The 23,624-nt window shown below is 39.9% G+C and overlaps 1 protein-coding gene across 1 annotated transcript in view; it reads right to left on the bottom strand.

Annotated features, from left to right (window-relative positions):
- LOC127656626 (kinesin-like protein KIF26A) overlaps positions 1-23,624 on the bottom strand; it is a 167,393-nt gene that overhangs the window by 64,072 nt on the left and 79,697 nt on the right. The window contains exon 4 of the mRNA XM_052145040.1: positions 18,008-18,174. Coding sequence (XP_052001000.1) covers positions 18,008-18,174 — 167 coding nt within the window. The remainder of the gene's footprint in view (positions 1-18,007; positions 18,175-23,624) is intronic.

Genomic DNA, 23,624 nt, shown 5'->3' with positions numbered 1-23,624 from the left:
CTGCCCTGCTGATCGCGCTCGCTTCCATCAAGAGGGTCGGGGACCTGCATGCGTTCTCTGTTAGCGACGCTTGCCTGGAGTTCGGTCCAGCAGATACTTTCGTGATCCTAAGACCGCGACCGGGCTATGTGCCCAAGGTTCCTACCGCCCTTCAGGGATCAGGTAGTGAACCTGCAAGCGCTGCCCGGGAGGAGGCAGACCCAGCCCTTTCACTGCTGTGTCCAGTACGTGCTTTACGTATTTATCTGGACCGCACACAGAGGCAGCTCTGAGCAGCTCTTACGTCTGCTTTGGGGACAGCAGAAAGGGAAAGCTGTCTCCAAGCAGAGACTCAGCCCACTGGGTTGTCGGCGCCATTTCCCTGGCTTATCACACCCAGGCCGTGCCCCCAGCGGATCCAAGCTCACTCCACCAGGAGTGTTAGCGTCCTCATGGGCACTGGCTAGGGGCACTGCCCTAGCAGACATTTGTAGAGCAGCGGGCTGGGCAACACCTAACACTTTTGCGAGATTCTACAATCTCCGAGTTGAGTCAGTATCGTCCGTGTTCTCTCAGGTACCGAGCCCGTGAGAACTTCGGTGGCACGCCCACGATCTGACTGGGTGAATCGCTTGCACCTAAGCCCTTCCCCTAACCAGGGAAACAGTCGCCTTCATTCCCAGGAGATCTCAGGTTTGGGACACTGGTCGATTCCTCCCTAGCCCTCGTGGGTCGCAGTTCAGTGGAGGAACTCGCTGACCCAAGCCACTGTGGGTACCGCAAGCTACCCTGTACTGGTATAGGTGCTCCACAGGTAAGGCCTCCTTCGGACTCCCCCTGTGTGTAACACCACGGTTCTGTCCTCTCTGGCGAGCTGACTCCCGTGTTTCCCTTAGGCAGTCATGGCTGCCTCGGCTGCCGTGCTGTATGTTCCCCCCTCTATGAGGCTGGATCCACCACCGCACCGACTTTTCCACATAGGCCCTAAGCAGGCCTCTGATGGTTTTGCCACTTAAACTTGCCTCCCCTCTCGGGTAGGCGTGGCCTCCGCAGGGTCTTCTCCGCCCTGAATAAGGGCTAAGACCCCCTTCCCTCAATGCGTGTAAGGGCCCCGGCCTTAGTTGCTCTATCGCGAGAAACATAGAGAGAAAAGAGGCCCGGCCAGGCTTGGCCCGTTCCCAGGTTGGCGGCCAGCACCTTGTTCCCCTCCAGGGTAACGATAAGGAATCCTGATGGCTTAAATGGGGCATTGGGGAAGGGTGTTTGCAGCCTGATACAGTTGGTCGTCCTGCACGTAAGAATACCTGCTCGCTCCTGTATCAGCAGAACACGTACACGGCTCAGCGCATGGCACTTTTATAAGTGGACCCCTAGTGTCGCTTCTCTGACACAACGTGGAGAGAGCGACAGAAGGGGAATGTCTAGGTTACGTATGTAACCTCCGTTCCCTGATGGAGGGAACGAGACGTTGTGTCTCCCCTGCCACGTCGCTGAGCCGAGCCACTGTTGTGGCCGGACCATTTCCGGCTCCTCAGAAAAATCCTGAATGAACTCCCGTATTTGCGCCGCTTAAATACCCGTATGTCAGAGGGCGGGACATGCAAATACTGGTTGCCAACTCTCATTGGCCTTTTTTCATAGTCCAGAGGTGAATATCGGCGCTCAAGAGAGACCCCTAGTGTCGCTTCTCTGACACAAAGTCTCGTTCCCTCCATCAGGGAACGGAGGTTACATTCGTAACCTAGACGATAATTATATATTGATATAAATATGTATAATCTTTATATATTGAATTATTGCTATATGAGGGGCTTTCTCAGCAAATATTTGTATATGCAATTAATCACGATTAATTAATCGGGACACCATGTAATTAATTTGATTAAAAACTTTTAATCAATTGACAGCCCTAATTAAAATTCGTTTTTTTTTTTATAATGATCGGCCTTCAGCAGAGATGTAAATCTCTCTGTTCGATTTGCGATGCTCGATTTTTCAATTTTCAATTGGCTGTTCCTTACAAAAATCACTCATTCATGTGAACACGCATGAAGTAATCTTAAACTCAGGATCAAAGCCTGTCAACTCGAAACCAATCCTGCAACTCTGTGTTTGTTCAACTAGCTTGATGGTATAGGCTTCAGACCTATCTACACCCCTGAGCGGTTGCGGTGTACAGCTCTGTTGTTTTGTTGCGCTGCCCACTTAAAGTGTAGAAACGGTTAGATGGGGAAAACACTGTAATGATGTCTCGCAGTCCAGATGTAACAATCCAATTATTATTATTATTATTTTTTTAATGTGTAGAGGACCACATGAATGCACATTTTTTTTTGGCTAAAATGTAAATGTTTTCCATTCAACAATTTGCACTCTGTGTGGGTAAGCATTTAGAATAGCTCAGTTCAGATGTAGAAAAAGAGGGAATGTGATTCCAGTAAATGTTGCTCTTCTGTGATTCAAATAGTCTTTTAGAAAAAAAAAAATTCACTATAATCTTCACTTTGCAATTATGCTCATACGAGGGACTGAATGAACAGCCATGAATTTACCTGCCAGAACGCTTATGTTTCTATGGTTACTTCCTAAGGCCAAGATAAAAATGCACTTTGGAAGTTCCGTTGGCTACTCACCTCGTCTGGTGACAGTCTGGATTGTTGTACATGTAATTATGGTGGAATGTTTACTGTAATCATAGTCATTATTTTTCAAGCTCACCTGTACAGGCAGCTGAAAGTGTGTGCTAGGCCATAAAAACATTTGTTTTGTGTAGTGCTCAATGCCACTGCAGGCCTGCATATTGCCAAACAGCTGTGCTCCTTACATGCTGACCTGCATACGTGCATGTACACGCATGCATCATGCATCTACACTTATACTCAGACATCTGACTCTTAAACCTTGAAAACATCACCCATAACTATCAATGGAAGGCTTACGTTCAACACTTTCATTTTTTAAACCCATCACGTACACCTGTGGCAACCTCTCAGAGCCAGCAACGCCTCTTCTGTTGGTGTTACAGATTTAGAAATAAATACCTTTTTTTCTATTCATTCTCATTTTTCGTTATTTGCCTCTGTGTTCTCGCTTTTCCACTCGCAGACTTTCTAAGTGTCCAAATAATGGCGAAACTTTCTAAGTGTCCAAATAATGGCGAAAAGTTTATCCAGTCAAAATCTATTCCTTGACATTTACTGATCTCCAACCCATAGGGCTATCATAATTTCCAGTGAATCCTTCAACAGTGCAAATGTATAATAGGAATCTAACTTCAGATTATCAGATTCATCAGAATATTATTATTATTATTATTGTATCCGGTGGGTGTGGTCGCTATGTTTTTGCCAAGGAGTTCTTATGGTCCTTGAGTTAAGCAATCACACATCAAGTGATGTTCACGGAAGTAAAGATGTTCTGATAATGTTCTGCATGGCCATATACATTTATTAAACAGCACAGGTGGGCTGATTTCAAATTCAAATGATTATTCGAAAGTGCGTTTTTGAGAGTTAGCTTATTTGTTGATTGCTTAGAATTGGTTTGTTAAAGTTTAAACTAGGCTGTCTTAATCATTTGGTGTTATGTCTTTTTTTTTTTTTTTTTAAGCTTTTGTTTCTCTTTAAGTTTGTGGCTGTTTTGAAATATCGACAGCCTCTTTGGTACTCCAAACTGGCGATGATGTAAGGCACTGTAATGCAGTGGTATTACAGTTCTGTGGGTTTCATAGTTTTCCTAATAGCACGAATCACATTCTGTACACTTAAGATACAGGGTCCACCACTAACACACACACACACATACACACCAAAGCTTTTACCATCCATTGTGCATTATACATCCACATGGACAGCCACTCTGATCTTCAGACACACAAACCTCTCAACCTAATTTTCTTTCTCTTTCTATTGCCCCGCTTTGGAGTCAATAGAGCATGTGGCCTTCTAAAACAGTCATATCCTTTTAATCAGTTCTACACCAACTCCCATCTTGCACAGGCTCAGATGATTCACTCACATGACCCAGCACACAATGCTCAGTTCAGGCTTGTTTTGAACCTTTTCATCTTGCAGAGCAACGAGGTGGAATTGTCAAACACACCAGGGTGCTGAGTGTGACAGCGCATCCTGGAGCTCTGGGACTCTGTTGGGCCCTCTGTCTGTATTCATTACAGGAGTCAGCCGGAATGTCAATACACTAATCATATGCTTCGTCACACTGGCACATATGCTGAGACTGGGGGTTAGGGCAAAGTCAACTTTCTCAGTCATGCATCTCCTCTGTCATTCGTTCCTCTATTTCTTCGCTAGCAACCCAATAATGTTTACAGTGCAGATGAATAAAACAATAATGTAAATGTAATATAAATGAGATGGCTGGTGGAGTTCAGGGTGCCCACTCGCAATATGCCGACCTGGGTGGCAGACCATGTCACCCATGCCTAAATCCGTCACTGAATCCATTACTAAAAAAATGGATGAAAGCACAGTATCATAACAAGGGATGACAAGGAACAGATTGACTTCTTCCCCTGTTGCTCTTCTCTGCTCCCTTCCACTCTAATTAACATTTATTTTACAAGAGGATCCAGCCTCCCGCTTGTACAAGCAGGTATAGGGCTTGCTGCACACCAGAAGGATTACTGCAGGTCTGCAATTTCGCCATCAGCTCCTGCTCTAAATGTGGGGGTTTGATAATGACTCCTTCTGCGGATACTCCTCATTAATGTTTGTATGGTATTCCTGGAAGCAATGCGTTTCCTTGGTTCTGCTTTTCCTGCAAACTCTGATTAAGTCAAACGTCTGTGAGGATAAATTTATTTGAGGGTCTAAAGGCAGCGTTGGGGAGTACCGAAATACATGTAATGGCATTATGTATTTAGTTACAGTTAAAATTTAAATAGGTGGTATTCCTGAATACAGTTACACTCTTAAAATCAATAGATTAATAGATTATACTTTTTTTAAGTCTTCATTACTCCCACTGAAATTTAAAAGGTATCACTATTTTCCAATAAGCCCCTGATTTAAAACAGCATAAAAGCATATTTGCACCACAGTAGGCTATGCACATGTCCGTCAAGCTCCACCCATTTGGCTCTGCAATGAGCAACCTCTTTACATGTCAAAACATGACATGACAGGATGGAGTTGACACAAAGCCAGGGCAGGAATGCATTTCAGTCCTGGAAATTCAAGGACCATTTCACATTCATAGAGGGCAAAGGAGACCGCACTATTATTGTGCAGTGCAACCTCTGCTTGCCTGGAAAACAGCTGCTTTAAATGTCCAAAGATTCCACATATAACTTGAAGAAACACCTTGAAGTAAGTTTTATTTTTGTCTGGCTAAAATTGAACGCTTGCTGGTCAAATTGCCTACCTAGCAAGCTACCTCCTCAGCTGAATTGCTAGCCAACTGCAGATCAGTCTGTTAGCATTGTCGGCATAGTAGTTAGCTTGCTAAGAAGGTCTAGCTAACAAACAAACAAACAATTTACAGCATGCAAGATGTGTACTATATTTTTGCCATTATTTCCGCTAGGGATGCTGAGGACGTGACCTCACTATTTTTTGAGAAGGCCACAGTAGTCGCACCACTTTATAAGATATCTTATTATGCAAGTTATAGTCGCAACATCCTGACACACAACAAACGGAACGTGATTGGGAGACTTAAAGTAAATATAAATGCGCCTTGACACCCCCTTGATTTTTGTTACATGCCAACCAATTATTCATTTTGAACTCGTATATAAATGCAATGGTATTGAACTCACAAATGATGCATTGCAATGCAACCAGTCATTAGGTAAGTTCTTTTGTTTTCCAGCAACCATTATATAATGTTGTTTTTATACTTTTATTCTCACTATAAACTTACCACAGTCAATTTATTTGCAATCAGAATGTTTCTAATAATTTGCATTTTTTTCCCCAGAGGAAGCATTCCAGTGTCATGTGGAGCACACCAACCAAAAGGACATCACATGAGAGTGATGATGAATGCAGTGCCTCTGCATCATGCGCACCCCCTCCTCCAAAACACGCAATGCTCACTGCAAAAGCCACCATCCAGAGGAAAGTAAATGCATTGATTTTTTTATTTATAATTGGAGATGTGCAAGCATTAGTAGAAAATGCCCTATTCCGTAAGATGATTGAGGGAATCAGTGCAAGAAAACCTTGATGCAACACACTGAAAAAGTATACTTGAGAATGAAGGAGACGATGACAGAAACCCTTCAGAGCATTGAAACAGTGTGCACAACAGCAGACATATGGTCGGCTCATCATAGGAGCTTCATGGGCAACGTGTGTCATTGGCTTGAGCCAGGGAGAAAGCTGCATTGGCAAGTGAAAGATTTTGAGCACGCCACACATACAATGTAATTGCTGCCAAAATAAACCAGATTCATACCGAATTGGTGCAGTTTGCTGATGTCAGTGGAATTCTTGATGAGGAGCAAGAGCAACAAGAGCTGAATTTTTTTTTCCCCCACATCATCGATGCACTGTACACATTCTCAATCTTGTCACCACAACTGATCTAGACAAGGCAGCACCACAAGGCACCTCATGGAAATCATACCGGTGTGCTATGTCCAAATGTGCTGCCGTTTGGGACAAGGCTCATCACTCCTCAGGTGCTGTTGATGTCATTGAAGAAATTGCCAACACGAGGTGTGTTGTCCCGTCCATGACCAGGTGGAGCTCAGAGTACAATGCCATTGAAAAGATAATGAGTCTTACTGAAGCTCAGCTTACTGCGGTCTGTGACCATCTCCATGTAGCCAAACGTCATCCTCAAGGGACAATGTTTCTCAAAAAGTACACAGCTATTTTGAAACCACGGCATACTCCATCAACCTTCTCCAAGTGGGAAAGAACTATTATCTTGGCTTCTTATTTCCAATAATTATCACCCTGAAGGCTAAGTTGTCTGAAAAGTTGCCACAGGTATAGTTCTCAACGCACACCTTCACAGCAATAATCCAGGCAATTGACACTCGTTTTGGAGTGCTCTTGGCTTCCCATGAGGCAAGGATGGCAGCATTCACCATCCCAAAGTTCCGACTGTGGTGGCTTGCTGCTGACAAGAGGGAAACCATGAGAGGGATAATGGTTCAAGAGGTTCATCTTCTCAACACTGAGTCTTCTGATGATGCCAAAACCATTGGAAATGCACTGGTGTGAACTGAGCCAGAAGACAATGACAATATTATCTCTTTTGAAAATGCACAAATAACCAGTTCCACAGTGGAGGACCTCCCAGATCCAGACAAGTTATTGGGTTAATTGAAGGCATGTGCAATGATCAGAGCCCTCTTCTTAAAATACAACACTACACTGCTGTCAAGTGCTGCTGTGGAGTGACTATTTAGTCAGGGAGGGCTTATTATTTAGACAAACACTTTGAACAGATTCTTTTGCTGCAGCACGACCACAGTTACAGTATTACAGAGTAATTGAGTAGATGGGTAGTTGAGGAGTTGGGCCATGCTGGCACTTAAACTGGTCAAAAGCATTTGCACTTTTGCATGTTAGTTCAAGTCAAGTTGTTTCATATTTGTTAGATTTTTTATTACATTTAATGCATGTTGAAGCAACATTGTACATGCATAAAGCATATGCACTGATAATACATTTGATTTATTAACAAGGGATTATTTTCATCAAACATTGTAAAGATGTGTAAAAAAGAACACTGAACAGACTCTTGCTGCATATCAATTGCCTTTGTTGTTAAGTGGGCTGCAAAGTAAATGAGTAAATAAATTGGGCCATGCTCAAAAAATTGTTACTCTGTTATTTTACTTTGAATGCATGCTAAATTCAACATCTGGTGCCAAAACCATTCTTATATTGTGCAACTTTGTTGTAAAGTGGGCTAGGAAGTAAATTAAGTTAGGTAACGCTCACAGCATTGTCATTTCTTTTGTTTAGTTTTTGGTATTGTACATCCATGTCAAATGCAAAATCTGGTGCCAAGACTGTTCTCATGTATTACCATCTTTGCATCCAGTTTGAGTTAGTTATACTGTTTAATCCTGTTTTGAGGGAAATAATTTTGTAAGAAGAATTATATTGCCTGATGTGAATGCTGAGATAATGATAACATTTGACACTTTGGGCTGTCTAGTTGCATGTTCAATTTAACAGTAAATGTATGTTCTTGTAATTTATTTTATATATTTTTCACCCATTTTTTGCTGTGGGAAAAAGAGAAGGTAAAAGTCTGGTGCAAGGCAACCAGAAAATTAAGAAAATGTTCTACAATGGAACAGTAAATTCACATCTTTGTTTACTGGTTTTCACACTAACTTGAAGCTGTGGAAAACAAATATCTTGGGTCATTTTAGTCTTGGTTTGATATTTGAATATTGAAATATGAACCTTTACACCTGTTTTGCACCTAAAACATGTAGTTCAATGTTAACCCTAGATTTATGACTTGCTGTCATTTCTTCTTCTGAAATACCAATGCGATTCCATGTCAGACTGAATCTAGTGCAGTTCTAAGTTACATTTCTTAATCTTTCTTAGCCTTTTAGTCATGAATTTTGTGACGGTTGCAGCATTAGTGGCCATTGTTAAGAAAAAGCTATTTGTCCTAGTCTTTGAACTGGAATTCCAACAATGTTAAGGTGTCCAGAGCGATAACTGAACTCATTCCCAACAATAACAATAAAATATATGGCAAGAGCCATTATTTGGGATGAAAGAGGTGGTACCCAACATCATTTCCTTTTTCATCTGTTCTTCCACATAGGAGTTTAAATAAACAGGGCAAAACAAATCTATTTTCTCTCTCCCCCTTCAAGTCTCTATCCTTCAGTGTCATAGCAGCCTTCCTACTCATCCGCTTTGTTTGAGATCTATTCCAAAGAAAACAGACAAGCAATTATAAATCAGACCACAAAAATTTACATTTTCCTACATGGGGTTACATCTGTCTATTGTCTTAGAATGACCAGGAAGTGCTTGGGCAGGTGGCAATATCCCAAGAGATCTGAAGTTTGGGCTGCTCTCTATCTCCACTAACTGATCGCTCTTTAATGTCAAATGTTGTCATTTGACTTGAGGAATATATCAGATGTATTTTCTAGGACAATTCCAGTAGCATTCCTGTCACCACCCCTTTCCACATACCAGTCAACAAGATGCAATGGGAAGTCGACATGGTGCTATAACATTTTCCTGTACACTGACCTCAGTAACTGACAAGCTCCATCTCCCATCAGACATCTTTGCATCAATTCAACTGTGTTTACCTTTTCCTGTGGGTCAACTTAACCCTCCTGTTATGTTTGGGTAATCGTTTTAACCATTTAAGAGTAAACTAGACTTAACCTTAAGTTTGGTCAAAATCATTTTGGGTTATCCTCAACATTTTCTAAATGAGCTAAAAAATTGTTTGAGGTTTTCATAATATTTGTTTATATTTATGGAATGTTAATGTTTTTGCCTAAACCTATTATGTTTTGGTCAAATCTGACCCAGGGGGTAAATACTGCTGGTTTTCAATGCAGCTGTGAAGCTTCTCTTGAGTCAAGAATGTCTCAAGATCTCTCTCTCTCTCTCTCTCTCTCTCTCTCTCTTAAAGAGATAATAAACATTATTGTTACTTTTACTTTATCATTATAAGCAATGATTTCACCTAAAAAAAAATGTAAATAAAAATATTAAGGTGATCATTTTAGGCGACCATTTGTCAAGGTCTATTACTTCCAGAAGTACAGAAACTTTGACTAGGAGCAGTAGACATATAATACATTGCATACAGCAGGGTTTCAGCAAAATATCTATCATGTTGATGATGTAGAGTTTTGAGAAAATAATTTATGAAATATGAAACGTAGCTTTATAGGATTAATATATGCAGAAATTGTAGACACACCTATACATACTGCAAAACTGTGTGTAGTGCACGCAACACACACACACACACACACACACACACACACACACACACACACAATGCTGACAATGTAATTGCTCTACACTAATATACACTGATCAGTCACAAGAATAAAAACCACTGACAGGTGAAGTGAATATTTTTTTTTATCTCGTTTCACTTGCACCTGTCAAGTGGTGGGATATATTAGGCAGCAAGTGAATAGTCATTATATGTGTTGGAAGCAGGAAAAATGGATAACGTTAAGGATCTGAGCAACTTTGACAAGGGACAAATTGTGATGGCTAGACGACTGGGTCATTATCTCCAAAACGGCAGGTCTTGTGTGGTGTTCTTGGTATGCAGTGGTTAGTACCGACCAAAAGTGGTCCAATGAAGGACAACCGGTGAACCGGCACAGGGTCATGGGCACCCAAGGCTCATTGATGCGCAAGGAGAGCAAAGGCTAGCCTGTGTGGTCCGATCCCACTGTCGTACAAATTGCTTAAAACTAATGCTGGCCATGATAGAAGGTGTCAGAACACACATTGCATCGTAGCTTGATGCATATGGGGCTACGTAGCCGCAGACTGATCAGAGTGCCCATGCTGACCCCTGTCCACCACCGAAAGTGACTACAATGGGCACGTGAGCATCAGAACTGCACTATACGTACACCCCTTCATGGCAATGGTATTCCCAGATGCCAGTGGCCTCTTTCAGCAAGATAATAAGACCTGACACACTGCAAAAATTGTTCTGGAATGGTATGAGGGACATGAAGGGTTCAAGGTGTTCACTCTGCCTCCAAATTCCCCAGATCTCAATCCGATTGAGCATCTATGGGATGTGCTATACCAACATGTCCGATCCATGGAGGCTCCAACTCGCAGCTTACAGGACGTTAAGGATCTGATGCTAACATCTTAGTGCCAGATACCACAGGACACCTTCAGAGGTCTTGTGGAGTCCATGCCTCAACTGGTCAGATCTGTTTTGGCGGAACAAGGGGGACCTACACAATACTAGGCAGGTGGTTTTAATGTTGTGGCTGATCAATGTATGTTCTTTATTTGCAATATTCCTCTGGTTCTAATGTTTCAGAATATAAACCATGATTTTTTTTTTCTTTCAGACTCATTAAATTTGTAAGCAATATGAGTATTAAATAATTTTTATGTACTGTATATATCCTTAAAGTAATGCTAAAGTTTTTCTGTATGTCTCACTAATAGGTGGCACCAATTCCAGTTTAAATGCTACTATAGAAGCCTTTATTCAGTGTGAAAGGATGTAGGTAAGCCTATGTAATGTTCAAGTTCATAATTTATTAATAAGTGTGCTCTAAATTTACTGAAAATCTATTGAACTCAATACGGGTAATTTTTTATCCAAAAATCAAAGGTGTCATTATTTTTACACATAACAGAAGGGTTAAAGTGTGTTACATCTGCAGCCTCGGCGACCCAGGATTTTGTCCTGCGCTGTAACCAGTAAGTAATCGAGTTTCCATCATCAAAAACGAGAACAATTCTAAGCTTTTTCCTCTAAGATTACGTTTTACTTCACTGACAGTTAGGTTTAGGGTTTGGGTTAGGGAGGTAGAGTTAATAAAATGTGCATTAATCTGAACTGATGAATATAACTTTGCAACTCACTTCTTCAACTACACTTTCAGTTTTAATTCGAATTTTGGTAAGGACATACAGAGTTAACTCAAGAACTTTCAACCTAATGTGGTCGAATTCACAGTGAGATTAGTCTGTACCAATAGCATTCAGACACTAATAAATAGACCAACAAAACTCCAAAATCAAAGCACCAGCATGTAAGTTCCTAACATATTAGCACCATTTAATTTAAGTCACAGTTTTCATCCAAATCAACTTCCAGTACATTTATTTAAAGAAAAATCTCCCTACTCCAACGTGGGTTTTATCACTTTGTTATGTATAAGCATGTACACACACATGCGTATATATATATACAGTACTGTGCAAAAGTCTTAGGCACATAAGGTGTTTCACAAAAGCATTTGTCTTAAGATGGTTATTTAAATCTTCAGCTTTAGTGTGTCAATAGGAAATAAAAATGTTAGACTCACAAACTTTACTTTTGCAAATAGAAAAGATAGCACTGAAACAGATGTCATAGCCCCCACGAAACTCCACACTTGAACATCATGTCTGTCTAAGATTACATATAAAGATAAACACAATTGAGATGGATAGAAGAACTGTGGCAAATTCTCCAAGAAGCTTGGAACATCCTATCTGCCAGAAACCAAGAAAAACTGTGTCCAGGTGTACCTAGGAGAATTGGTGCCATTTTATATGAAAAGATGGTTACACCAAATATTGATTTCGATTTTTTATGTTTATTGGACTTTGTATGACATTAAGAGATAAATGAAAACTATTTATTTCATTATTTTTGAAGACATCCTCACTATGCAACTGTAATGCAGTTCAATGGAAAGGAGGAGGCGAGAACCGGCTTGACGACATAAACCATATTTTAATGGTTAACTTAAACAAAAGACAAACACACACATATGACGGACATGTCCGACATGTCTCGCACCATCCTCCGCAGTTGGCCTTTATCCCTCTCGGAGGCTTGATTAGCCTGATAAGGGACCGGGTGTGTAGAATCACGACCCGGCCCTGCCCTCTGCCCTGTCACAGCAACATTTTCACAAGTGCCTAAAACTTTTGCGCATTACTGTATATATAAATATATATATATATATATATATATATATATATATATATATATATATATATATACAGTATATCACAAAAAGAGTACACCCCTCATTTTTGTAACTATTTGATTATATCTTTTCATGTGACAACACTGAAGAAATGACACTTTGCTACAATGTATATTAGTGAGTATACAGCTTGTATAACAATGTAAATTTGCTGTCCCCTCAAAATAACTCAACACAGCCATTAATGTCTAAACCGCTGGCAACAAATGTGAGTACACCCCTAAGTGAAAATGTCCAAATTGGGCCCAATTATTCCCTGTCATGTGACTCATTCGTGTTACAAGGTCTCAGGTATGAATGGGGAGCAGGTGTGTTAAATTTGGTGTCATCGCTTTCACACTCCCTCAAACTGGTCACTGGAAGTTCAACATGGCACCTCATGGCAAAGAACTCTATGAGGATCTGAAAAAAATTATTGTTGCTCTACATAAAGATGGCCTAGGCTATAAGAAGATTGCCAAGACCCTGACACTGAGCTGCAGCACAGTGGCCAAGACCATACAGCGGTTTAACAGGACAGGTTCCACTCAGAACAGGCCTCGCCATGGTTGACCAAAGAAGTTGAGTGCACATGCTCAGCGTCATATTCAGAGGTTGTCTTTGGGAAATAGACTTATGAGTGCTGCCAGCATTGCTGCAGAGGTTGAAGGTGTGGGGGTTGAAGGTGTGGGGGGTCAGCCTGTCAGTGCTCAGACCATACGCTGCACACTGCATCAAATTGGTCTGCATGACTGTCGTCCCAGAAGGAAGGCTCTTCTAAAGATGATGCACAAGAAAGCCTGTTTGCTGAAGACAAGCAGACTAAGGACATGGATTACTGGAACCATGCCCTGTGGTCTGATGAGACCAAGATAAACTTATTTGGTTCAGATGGTGTCAAGCGTGTGTGGCGGAAACCAGGTGAGGAGTACTTGCCTACAGTCAAGTATGGTGGTGGGAGTGTCATGGTCTGGGGCTGCATGAGTGCTGCCGGCACTGGGGAGCTACAGTTCATTGAGGGAACCATGAATGCCAACATACTGTGACATACTGAATCAGAGCATGATCCCCTCCCTTCGGAGACTGGGCCGCAGGGCAGTTTTCCAGCATGATAACGACCCCAAACATACGACCACACGACCACTGCCTTTCTAAAGAAGCTGAGGGTGAAGGTGATTGACTGGCCAAGCATGTCCCCAGACCTAAATCCTATTGAGCATCTGCGGGGCATCCTCAAACAGAAGGTGGAGGAGCACAAGGTCTCTAACATCCACCAGCTCCGTGATGTCTTCATGGAGGAGTGGAAGAGGACGCCATTGGCAACCTGTGGAGCTCTGGTGAACTCCATGCCCAAGAGGGTTAAAGCAGTGCTGGGAAATAATGGTGGCCACACAAAATACTGACACTTTGGGCCCAATTTGGACATTTTCACTTAAGGTGCGTACACACTGCCAGAGACTTTGTCGCTGCAAGTCGCCAGTGGCTGGCGGTGAAGTCGCTAGTGGGTGTTCCCACTACTGGTTGCCTAGTAACGTTTATAAATGACATTCACAGATGCCATTCCATTGCTGTTGAAAGCGAATCTCTTTTCTTGCCACTAAAAACAAACATTTTGGAGGGAAAAGACTAAATATAAATGGAATCAGTACATAAAATGCTTTATATCAAAGATGAATGAGAAAAAAGGCGTTTGCCATAGCGGCTGTTTATCTGCGGCGAAAATGCAAATGCCGGTCTGTCTGGGTCCATAAAATCCCCGCGATCTCAGATACACCTTTCCACGCAGTATTTTTCTTAAAAATGTCCTTGTACGTGGGAAGAGACATATCATAGAGCACTGGAACATTGCTAACAGCAAGAATTAGCCTTTCATCTATCTTTCCATTAATGCAGGAGCTGAGAGAGAGAGGAGGATCAAGTGAGCTCTCCCGTCTTCTCTCCTATTGGCTGTCGCTTCCGTTAGTCGCTCCAAAGTTGAACTTTTCTCAACTTTGTCGCGTCGCTGGACACGCCCACATCTAGCGCCAACGGTCGCGACAGCTCGCTGTGCTCGCATTGAAAATGAATGGTATTGAGTCGCTGTCGCGCGCGATGTCGCTGGCAGTGTGTACGCACCTTTAGGGGTGTACTCACTTTTGTTGCCAGAGGTTTAGACATTAATGGCTGTGTGTTGAGTTATTTTGAGGGGACAGCAAATTTACAATGTTATACAAGCTGTACACTCACTACTTTACATTGTGGCAAAGTGTCATTTCTTCAGTGTTGTCACATGAAAAGATAATGAAATAGTTACAAAAATGTGAGGGGTGTACTCACTTTTATGAGATACAGTATATATAAATGCCAGTGCCATTTGAAAAAACTAATATAAAATACTTGTGTTAAAGATACATTCTCTGAAAATAAGCCTCAAACTGGTGTGATTACACTAAGCTGGGCTCAGAGGCATACAATAAAACAGGTGTGATCCTCATTTGTACTGCTGTTAACCAGCAGAGAGGGACTAAAGCCATTGTCATAATGAATGAGCTGCTCAAATAGTATTTTCAGCTTCACAGTATCTTTATTGTTTATCTTACAAACATTCAAATATCATAAGATAAAAGTTTAACCCTCTGGGGTCGATGGACATTCCGTCCTTTTTGGGTATACAGATAAGTGTAAGACATCATTAGAGACTATAAAGGGTCTACTTTTATTTGTGTACACTCACAATAACAACAAAATCTTGTGCTTTTGTAAAATAAAGAAAATAAAAAGGGTGAGCTTTCAGCAGTCTCTGTTTTCACGAGCATATTTCAGAAACACGTCACAAAAATGAACTGAAACTCCATGAATACTTATCACACAAACATGAAACAAATGTCTAAAGAAAGCTTAAATGTCTACTTTTAAATAAAACAATTCAAATTGAAAACAAATATTCTCCTGCAATGCAATCTGTTTGAAACAATGCGATGTACAGTTTTTACCGGTCCATCTCATTATCTGTAATGTGATCCCACCCACCAGCAGAGCGCGCCATTCATACGCTAATGTGCTGAGACGATCAATGCAAATGTACACGCCCCAAACTGTGAGGTTGCAAACACATTTCATAAATTTGTCTGCGCGTTTGTAACGATACACAGACCAGAAAGCTCCAGGATATTAAGGAAGAGTTAACATTTTCCTCAGAAGAATAGCGGGACTCCGATGAACATTTGTATTTTGAAGAGAGACTTGATCCAGCCGAGGATACAATTTCAGACGAGTAAGTAGTTTCGTTTTCTTTAGCTGACATGCTATTTTATATAAACATGTGCATATTTTACTAGTGGGACTGTTTCCAGACTTGCAAGCCAGGATTCAGAGTATTGAAATTTGAATTTATTAATGTCCTAATAAGCAAGTTTTAGTTACATTTAAATGCTGTTTCGGCTAAAGCAGGTTTTTAAATTGTATGCTGTATGATATAAATATGATATGTAATATGATATAAAAATAATATGAATGTCTAGATTATATTTTATCTAGAATTTAAAATACCTCATTATCATCAACAAAGCTTGTGCTTGCAAATATGTGTTCAGGTTAAATGAGTAAAATACACTTTAAATATGCCCATATTAGAAAATAAGCAACTTATAATGATTTCTGAAGGATCATGTGACACTGAAGACTGCAGTAATGATGCTGAAAATTCAGCTTTGATCACAAATTGCATTTTACAATATATTTATATAGAAAACAGTTCTTTTAAATTGTAAAAAGAGTTCAGAATATCAATGTTGTTTCTGTATTTTGGATCAAATAAATGCAGTCTTGGTGAGCAGAAGAGACTTCTTTTAAATGGTAGTGTAGGTCTAAAATTAAGTTAAGTCTTTATGTTAAAGAAAATATATAGTCAGATTACTTCTTTTAACTTAGAACACGGTTTTGATCATTAAGTCTCCTCACATTCATTCTCTATCCCTCATTGATAGGCCCAGGAGAGGGTCTTTGTATCCTCAGGTGTGAAATACATCCATATTCATGATAGTTCACGCCTCCTTGCATATTACCTATCAACACTAAAAGTGTCTTACCAAAGTTAAATTACTATATTGTTTTGTATGAATGAGAGATTAGGATGATTTTCACATGATTTTGTAGCAAAACCTCTAGGCTACATGATCCAGTTCTCAAAAGGCTTGTGGACAAATGTTTAGTATGTGTTATATGACCTTATTTCAGTGACTTAAAATTTTAGTTTTTTCAAAAACCATGCATAAACATTATTTTCTCAAAAATACAAACCTGTACATACATGTTGCTCACATATTATTGTAGCCCAGTTTGTGCTGAATACAGTGTTATCAGACTTTAGCCATTAATATGTTTTTAAGCAACTGAAAAAAAGCACAAATGTCAAGGCATGTCAAAACTTCTCCAGGGCCCAAAATACCCTCAGACCCCAGAGGGATAAAGCCATTACCATTGGAGCAGACTGTTTTGATGCAACAATGTGTTCTGAAGTCAAACAAAGAATGTAGCCAACTTAAGCCTACTCTCATTCCGTCCGTCATTCCTCTCATCTCTTCCGGTGCAACAAGTGGAAGGGCAAGGTTTTTAGAACCATCTATGCTTAATGAACTATGCTTCATTGCAATATAAACAGCATGGCAGTGCGCATATGTGGCCATCGATATCGCATCTCATCTATCATAATCATTCATTATAAACATCTATAAACCGCATTATATATTTGATAATATATAATATGACCTCTAGTGCAATGTCTGTGAATTTTCTTTTAATTACAGCGTGCATTAAAGAACTCACGCTGGGGGATTATTCAGTACAAGACAAACTCACGTGCAAAATGGGTTAATATCTTGTTTTGATTCTCAGGTATCTTTTATTCAGAATATTTCGATAAGTTTTACTGGAAAACAGTAAACTAATTCAGAACATGATTTTTGCAGTGTTGCACAAGGGTACAATGATGATAGTGCTACACTGCAGCAATGGCGACTACAACAGACCACCCCAAATAATACACAACATACTAAGTGTGAGACCTGCATGGTATACTTATAAATTATGTTCACTTCCAAAGAAAACTTTTGTATTGTTGTTACTTAGATTTTTGAGTAAGTAAGATCTTTTCTTTGGCAGTGAACATAATTTATGAGTTTACCATGCAGGTCTCACACTTAGTATGTTGTGTATTATTTGGGGTGGTCTGTTGTAGTCACCATTGCCGCAGTGTAGCACTATCATCATTGTACCCTTGTGTAACACTGCAAAAATGATGTTCTGAATTAGTTTATTGTTTTCCAGTAAAACTTATCGAAATATTCTACATTAGGTTGTGCAATCCTCTATAATATGATTTATGTCTTTTCTTACCTGATGAAGAAGGATGCCGCAGCTGAGGTTGGCTGGTTCTGGGAAAGGGGCATGGCCTGTCCAAATTGAACGGGACTTCTTTGTCTGGAGGGAGTCAGGGACACTCTGGAGACGGCGTTGTCTGAGGGCCAGTCATTCTGATCTGATTGACCCGTGACACCTTGTGTCTAAGGGGAGAGAAACAGGATAGATTATTCTTCACATAATGAAAGTGAATAATATCTTACTAAATTAACCTGTTTCACAGTTCCAAGAATCCTACGCCTAGGCCATAGAGGATCACACCTTAAAAAGTAGGTCTGCTAGGAGCTTACATGATGACAAAGACAAGGTAGAGCAGGTCCTTACATGGAGCAAGAGCCGGTTCCCAGACAAAATATGTTTCAAAGGTCACATATAAAAAGAGTGAGGTAACAGTTACGTACTTGCATTTAACAAAAAGTACACAAGCACAAGTGAAGGACATAATTAACCAACAAGTAGAAGCATTAATTTCAGTACTAAATGTATGGATTGTGTTTCAATGAGCATGTATTTGAATAATACACTCAAAATGCCAAATTCTTAGCCATCCAGACTTGGGACCTCTAGGGCTCCATTACCAGAAGCAATATAAGCAGGACTGAGGATGCCTTGAAAGAGGAAGGTGGGTGGGTCAATAAAACAGCCTTTTGTTGGTGTCCACACAGAACATCAAGGAAGGTACAAAAGAGATCCAATGAGCAGGGCCTGATTCCAGGAATCAAGTGACTGTGTTCTGACATTTGAAATACTATTACACAAACTCCTGTATGGAGTCTGTTAGGAATACCTTTTACGAAAACAAGGAATGCATTTCTTGTAAAAAAAAGTCTAGTCCATGCTCCTTTGTAGCTTGCTGAATATTTCCTGCAACGAACCCATTCATTTTGTGATGTTTTCATTATTTTGCCAGAGTCTCTCTTTGTCTAAGGCCTGTAATTAAATAAGCAGCTTAAACCCACAATCAATATGATCTGTCTAGTGCTTGTTTAGTATGTAAGCAGTACCCAAAACCAACAGGTAAGATTGGGACATTTCCCAAAGTCTGCTGTGAGTTCAACACATGACAACCATGGCTTTAGCATGGCATGCCATCTATGTTGTGGTGGTTGTGCATAATAGCTGGCTTCATGTTTGCTCTGGATTCATGTTTGGCAGCTAAATAAACATCATTAACAATCTTTTCACAAAGCATATGCCATCCAGTGTGCGCAATGTGTCATCAAAACTCTGACAGGAAAACTATTAATATCGTTACAGGATGACATATGAGCTCCATACATCACAAAACTTCAGACACATGGTGGGATCATTCAAATAAGAAAAGTACAACAAACAGTGTCCAGTCTGAGATGTTTCTAGTCAGAACTTTGTGGAATTGTGACATTGTGTTGAATAATTACTATTACAGAAGCTGCAACTGATTTTGAGTCTTGCTGTACATTCTGAACAAAGCAGAGAAAAATATTCATTTATTTGGGATGTGGTTTGTTTAATGTCTGTTTATTCAGATGCCTCAGGCTTGTGTTTATGTCTATAATTGCCTTGTGTTTACGGTGAAAGTCAATAATTGTTATGTCTGTCTGTTTTGTTTTAGAACTGGCAAATGCATAGTTCAAATGATGCAGTATGCATGGGGATATGACTTCAATCTCAATTTGTTGAATTTAAGTAATGCATTTTCTCTCACACACACAAAATTACCCAATAACTGTCAAAGATTTTTTTTCTTAGATTTTTCTAAAGAGAAAATTACCCCAGTAATCTCACATCCACTGTAAGTTTTCAACAATCTTAAATCATTCACTTAAAATTCTGCTTAGATTGCCAAAATACAGAAATCTACGATCAAAAACCAAATTTTTCAATATGAACTCAAACATTTCTCATCAAATTCTTCCAAAATCAAATTATCTGGACTATGCAATACACATGAATTTTATAGCTTTATACTTTTACATTACACTTCAAAAATGTGAACCTATAAACAATTGCTTCATGAAGTAACTAAATTGAAAAAAAAAGTATTTAAGATTTGACCTCACCACATCATGTTGCACCAGAAAAAAGTGTTAGATTGAATAGAATAGCTAAAATTGCATACTAACCTTTTCTGTGTAAAGTTATAGCCATGTAATATCAACAACCCCTTAAACTCTAAAAGGAATGTATAATATGACGATTTAAACTTTATAGCTCATATAATACACGAGTTTTAAAATAGGTGCTTTTATGAAATTAAAAGCATTACATTGCTGCCTTTAAACCCTCCAAAAATGGACCCCATTCACGTCCATTATAAGTGCCTCACTGTACATTGATTTTTCTTTTTTCAAAGAAAAGGAGGGAAGACTCAAAATTATTTTTTGAAGTAAAACATTATGCGCAAATGCTGTAGATTGATCTTAACTTGTTTTGAACCCCGAATATTCCTTTAAATCTCCTGAACTATGAAAGAGAAACTTCTGAGCAACAAATATCTTCTGGGACATCTGTGAGAAGTCAGAAAGAGCTTAGATGAACATAGCTTTCATGCACTCAACTCGTTGATGCAAAAAAAACACCATGCTGGATCCATGACATAAGCCGTGTCATATCACCACTCATGTCATTCCGGTTTCAGATGTGCAGTGATAAATCAAAACAGTGTCACACTGAAAGTGACTGGTGTCTATCTGGACAGCACATTAAACTCCCATGCACAGATAAAGAAAGAGCAGGTGTCAGATTTCACATCAACATGATATTTAAGGCCACGTAGTCAGAGCGAGACCCAATTTGGGAAGCACAAATACAAATTAGACACACATATGCACACACACACTGCTACAGCAGCTGTCAAAAACGCACTATGTGTGTTTGAGGAGTAAAGCCCTACAGTCAAGCTGTTTTCAGGAGTGTCACACATTGAGCATGAGGTGAGCACACTGCAGCTGCAGATCGCTCCAAGCACTTGATAAAATCAGATATTCTCTTTATGTTACACTCTACACCCTGTCTACAGAAAATCCAACTGTCTCCTTGCAAATGTCTGTCTCTTTCTCTTTTCTTGGAACAGGAGCAGCATCATTTTTCACTCTCTCTCTCTCTCTCTCTCTCTCTCTCTGTGTTGTTTTCTCCTGCTAAGAGGGAGGTAGACCACAGTCTGTTCAGGCTGCTTAAGGATTCTGGGTTTGGCACTCTCAGTAGGTCATTTCGGCCCATATGAAGGCCATGTGGAAAATCCCACCCCACTGTACTATATTAATTTTATCTGCCAGCTATAGTAATGAGCAATAAAGCTTTATTTATAGCTGATAATGTCTGCATAAGACACTTTCTCTTCTTCAAGGTGCTACTCATCAGGTTGTATAGTCAAATGTTTTTTGTTTTTTAATCTCCAAAGCATTTAATGAATTGGCTATAAATAAAACAGAGGGAAACATTGAATCATAGCCATATCCCCATAATCAAAACCAGCAAGTACAACCCTGCAATTATTTATCCCATGATGAATGGAAACTGCTTCACACTGGAACCCCCAATGGTCTAGCCAAACCTACGCCCTTGGATATACAACAAGCTCAAAGTCAATATGAAACTGCATTTACAATCCATTTTACTCTTGTAATGTGACAGGATATTCAAATAAAATAGTATGTGGGATTTTTCTCCATTTGGAATTGACTGGATTGTTAAAAAATATTCTTTATATAACAGGTGGTTGGATAGAAGGAGTTGAAACATGGCAGAGTTTGGTGACGTCAGCTGAAAAGGACAGTTGTTTATGGGGGCAGAGCAAGTTATTATATTTTGATCAAAGATTACAAAGAATTATGAGTTGCATAAAAAGAGCAGAAATGTGTATCAAATGACATGAGGAATCATATTTACTTGACATTTTGACATAGAAAAGGTCATTGTACTATCAGAAATATACTTTTAAGTTTCAGAACTCAAAACTTCCTCCGCAGTGCAAAAAAAAAAAGAAGAAAAAAGCATGAGCTGCAAAAATATCTTATTCTCTACTTTAATGAATTTCCCTACGTCACTCGGGGGCTCATTCATTTATGACCGGCTCTGTAGTAAGACATCAATGCCTACTTTTACACTTTTATACACTGATCTTTGCAGTTGTGTCAGTGTCATCATTATTACAATAACAGAGTGTAACCGGCGCATATTATGCCACGTTTAGCATGTTAGAGCTATGAATTAATAATATTAACAAGACAAATTAAAAATGTTCTACTGCATGTACAGTATTTTACTTTAAATCATCATCGAGTGGTTAAAACAGATCTTTACTTACCTCATGTGATAAAGCCATTAATAACACATTTTTAAGGTTTTACTGATTGTCCTCATATTTAAATGTACTTCTAAACGGCTCCCACAGTGGTGTCAAGGTTGTCAGAATGTTCGCAAATAGTATACCATTGCTCGATTCTCGAGAACGAAGAAGAACTTCTCCGGAAGTAAATCAAGGTCTTTACACAGGACACCTTGCTTTGTCCATCTGGACAATTTTTTAATGATTTTTGTATATAAACATGCACTAGACAGACATCTTTGATCAATGTCATTTGTCTCACACGGCTTATAAATACGCTGTGTCATGTTATTTCTTACGCCTATCTGTGAACAAATTTAACTTGTAAAAACATGACTTTTTCCGCTCCATTCCACTGCTGCTGCTGACTCAGAGAACCACATCCCATCCTGAGTGTAAACAGACATGGATGTCGTGGCTGTGAAGACCAGCAGTGGAGCTGGTTCATTCTCTCCTCTGAATGAGTTTAAAACATATATTTCTGTATTCAATTGTTTGTACAATCTTGGCCAATTATAACAGTGGGCATTTTTGGGGCTTTTACACTGCACGGTACAACTCGACTCAACTTGACTCTGCTTGCTTTTTGGGGGTTTTCCACTGTGGATAGTAGGCTACCTGGTACCTGATACTTTTTTTAGTACCACCTCAGCCAAGGTTCCAAGCGAGCCGAGCCGATACTAAATGTGGTGTCAAAATCCTGCACATCACTGATTGGTCAGAGATAATCGTCACTACCATCGTCACTGGATTTCCTACACAGGACATCAACCTGCTAGTTTAAAATTAGCAACAGCGATAACAGTATCATTTGTTCTTGCGCCTTTCAAATTGTGAAAAAGAAATGGCTGTGCGCAAAACCACGACGTGGTCAATAAACGAGGTTCAGACTGTCCAGTCGTTAGCGAAGAAAGAAACGAAGCAAAACTAAAAAGACTCTCAGGAAGTGTCTCAGCTGTTGGCCGCACACGGCTACCACCGCACCTACTAACAGTGTGGGGAAAAGTAAAAAATTTTTTTTTAAAGTGACTGCAGAACCATCAAGGAAAATTGGAAGTGGTTCGACCAAATGTACGCTATCTAAACCGGCGAGCAATGGGAGGGAGAGTGCCCTGGACGCAGCCACGGTGGAGGATGTTATGTTTTGTTACATTAACTCTATACTCTGCTTGAAAGCTTCACTTTATTTAGTTGAACAGCTACTGGAAGCTTGATTCTAAAACAACCAGGCCAATTTAACTGTTACACTTGTGTGAAGAAATCACCATGCAACAACTGATTTAT

Source organism: Xyrauchen texanus, chromosome 16 (assembly GCF_025860055.1).
Source record: "Xyrauchen texanus isolate HMW12.3.18 chromosome 16, RBS_HiC_50CHRs, whole genome shotgun sequence".
Taxonomy (NCBI): domain Eukaryota; kingdom Metazoa; phylum Chordata; class Actinopteri; order Cypriniformes; family Catostomidae; genus Xyrauchen; species Xyrauchen texanus.
This window is presented reverse-complemented; position numbering and strand designations above follow the sequence as displayed.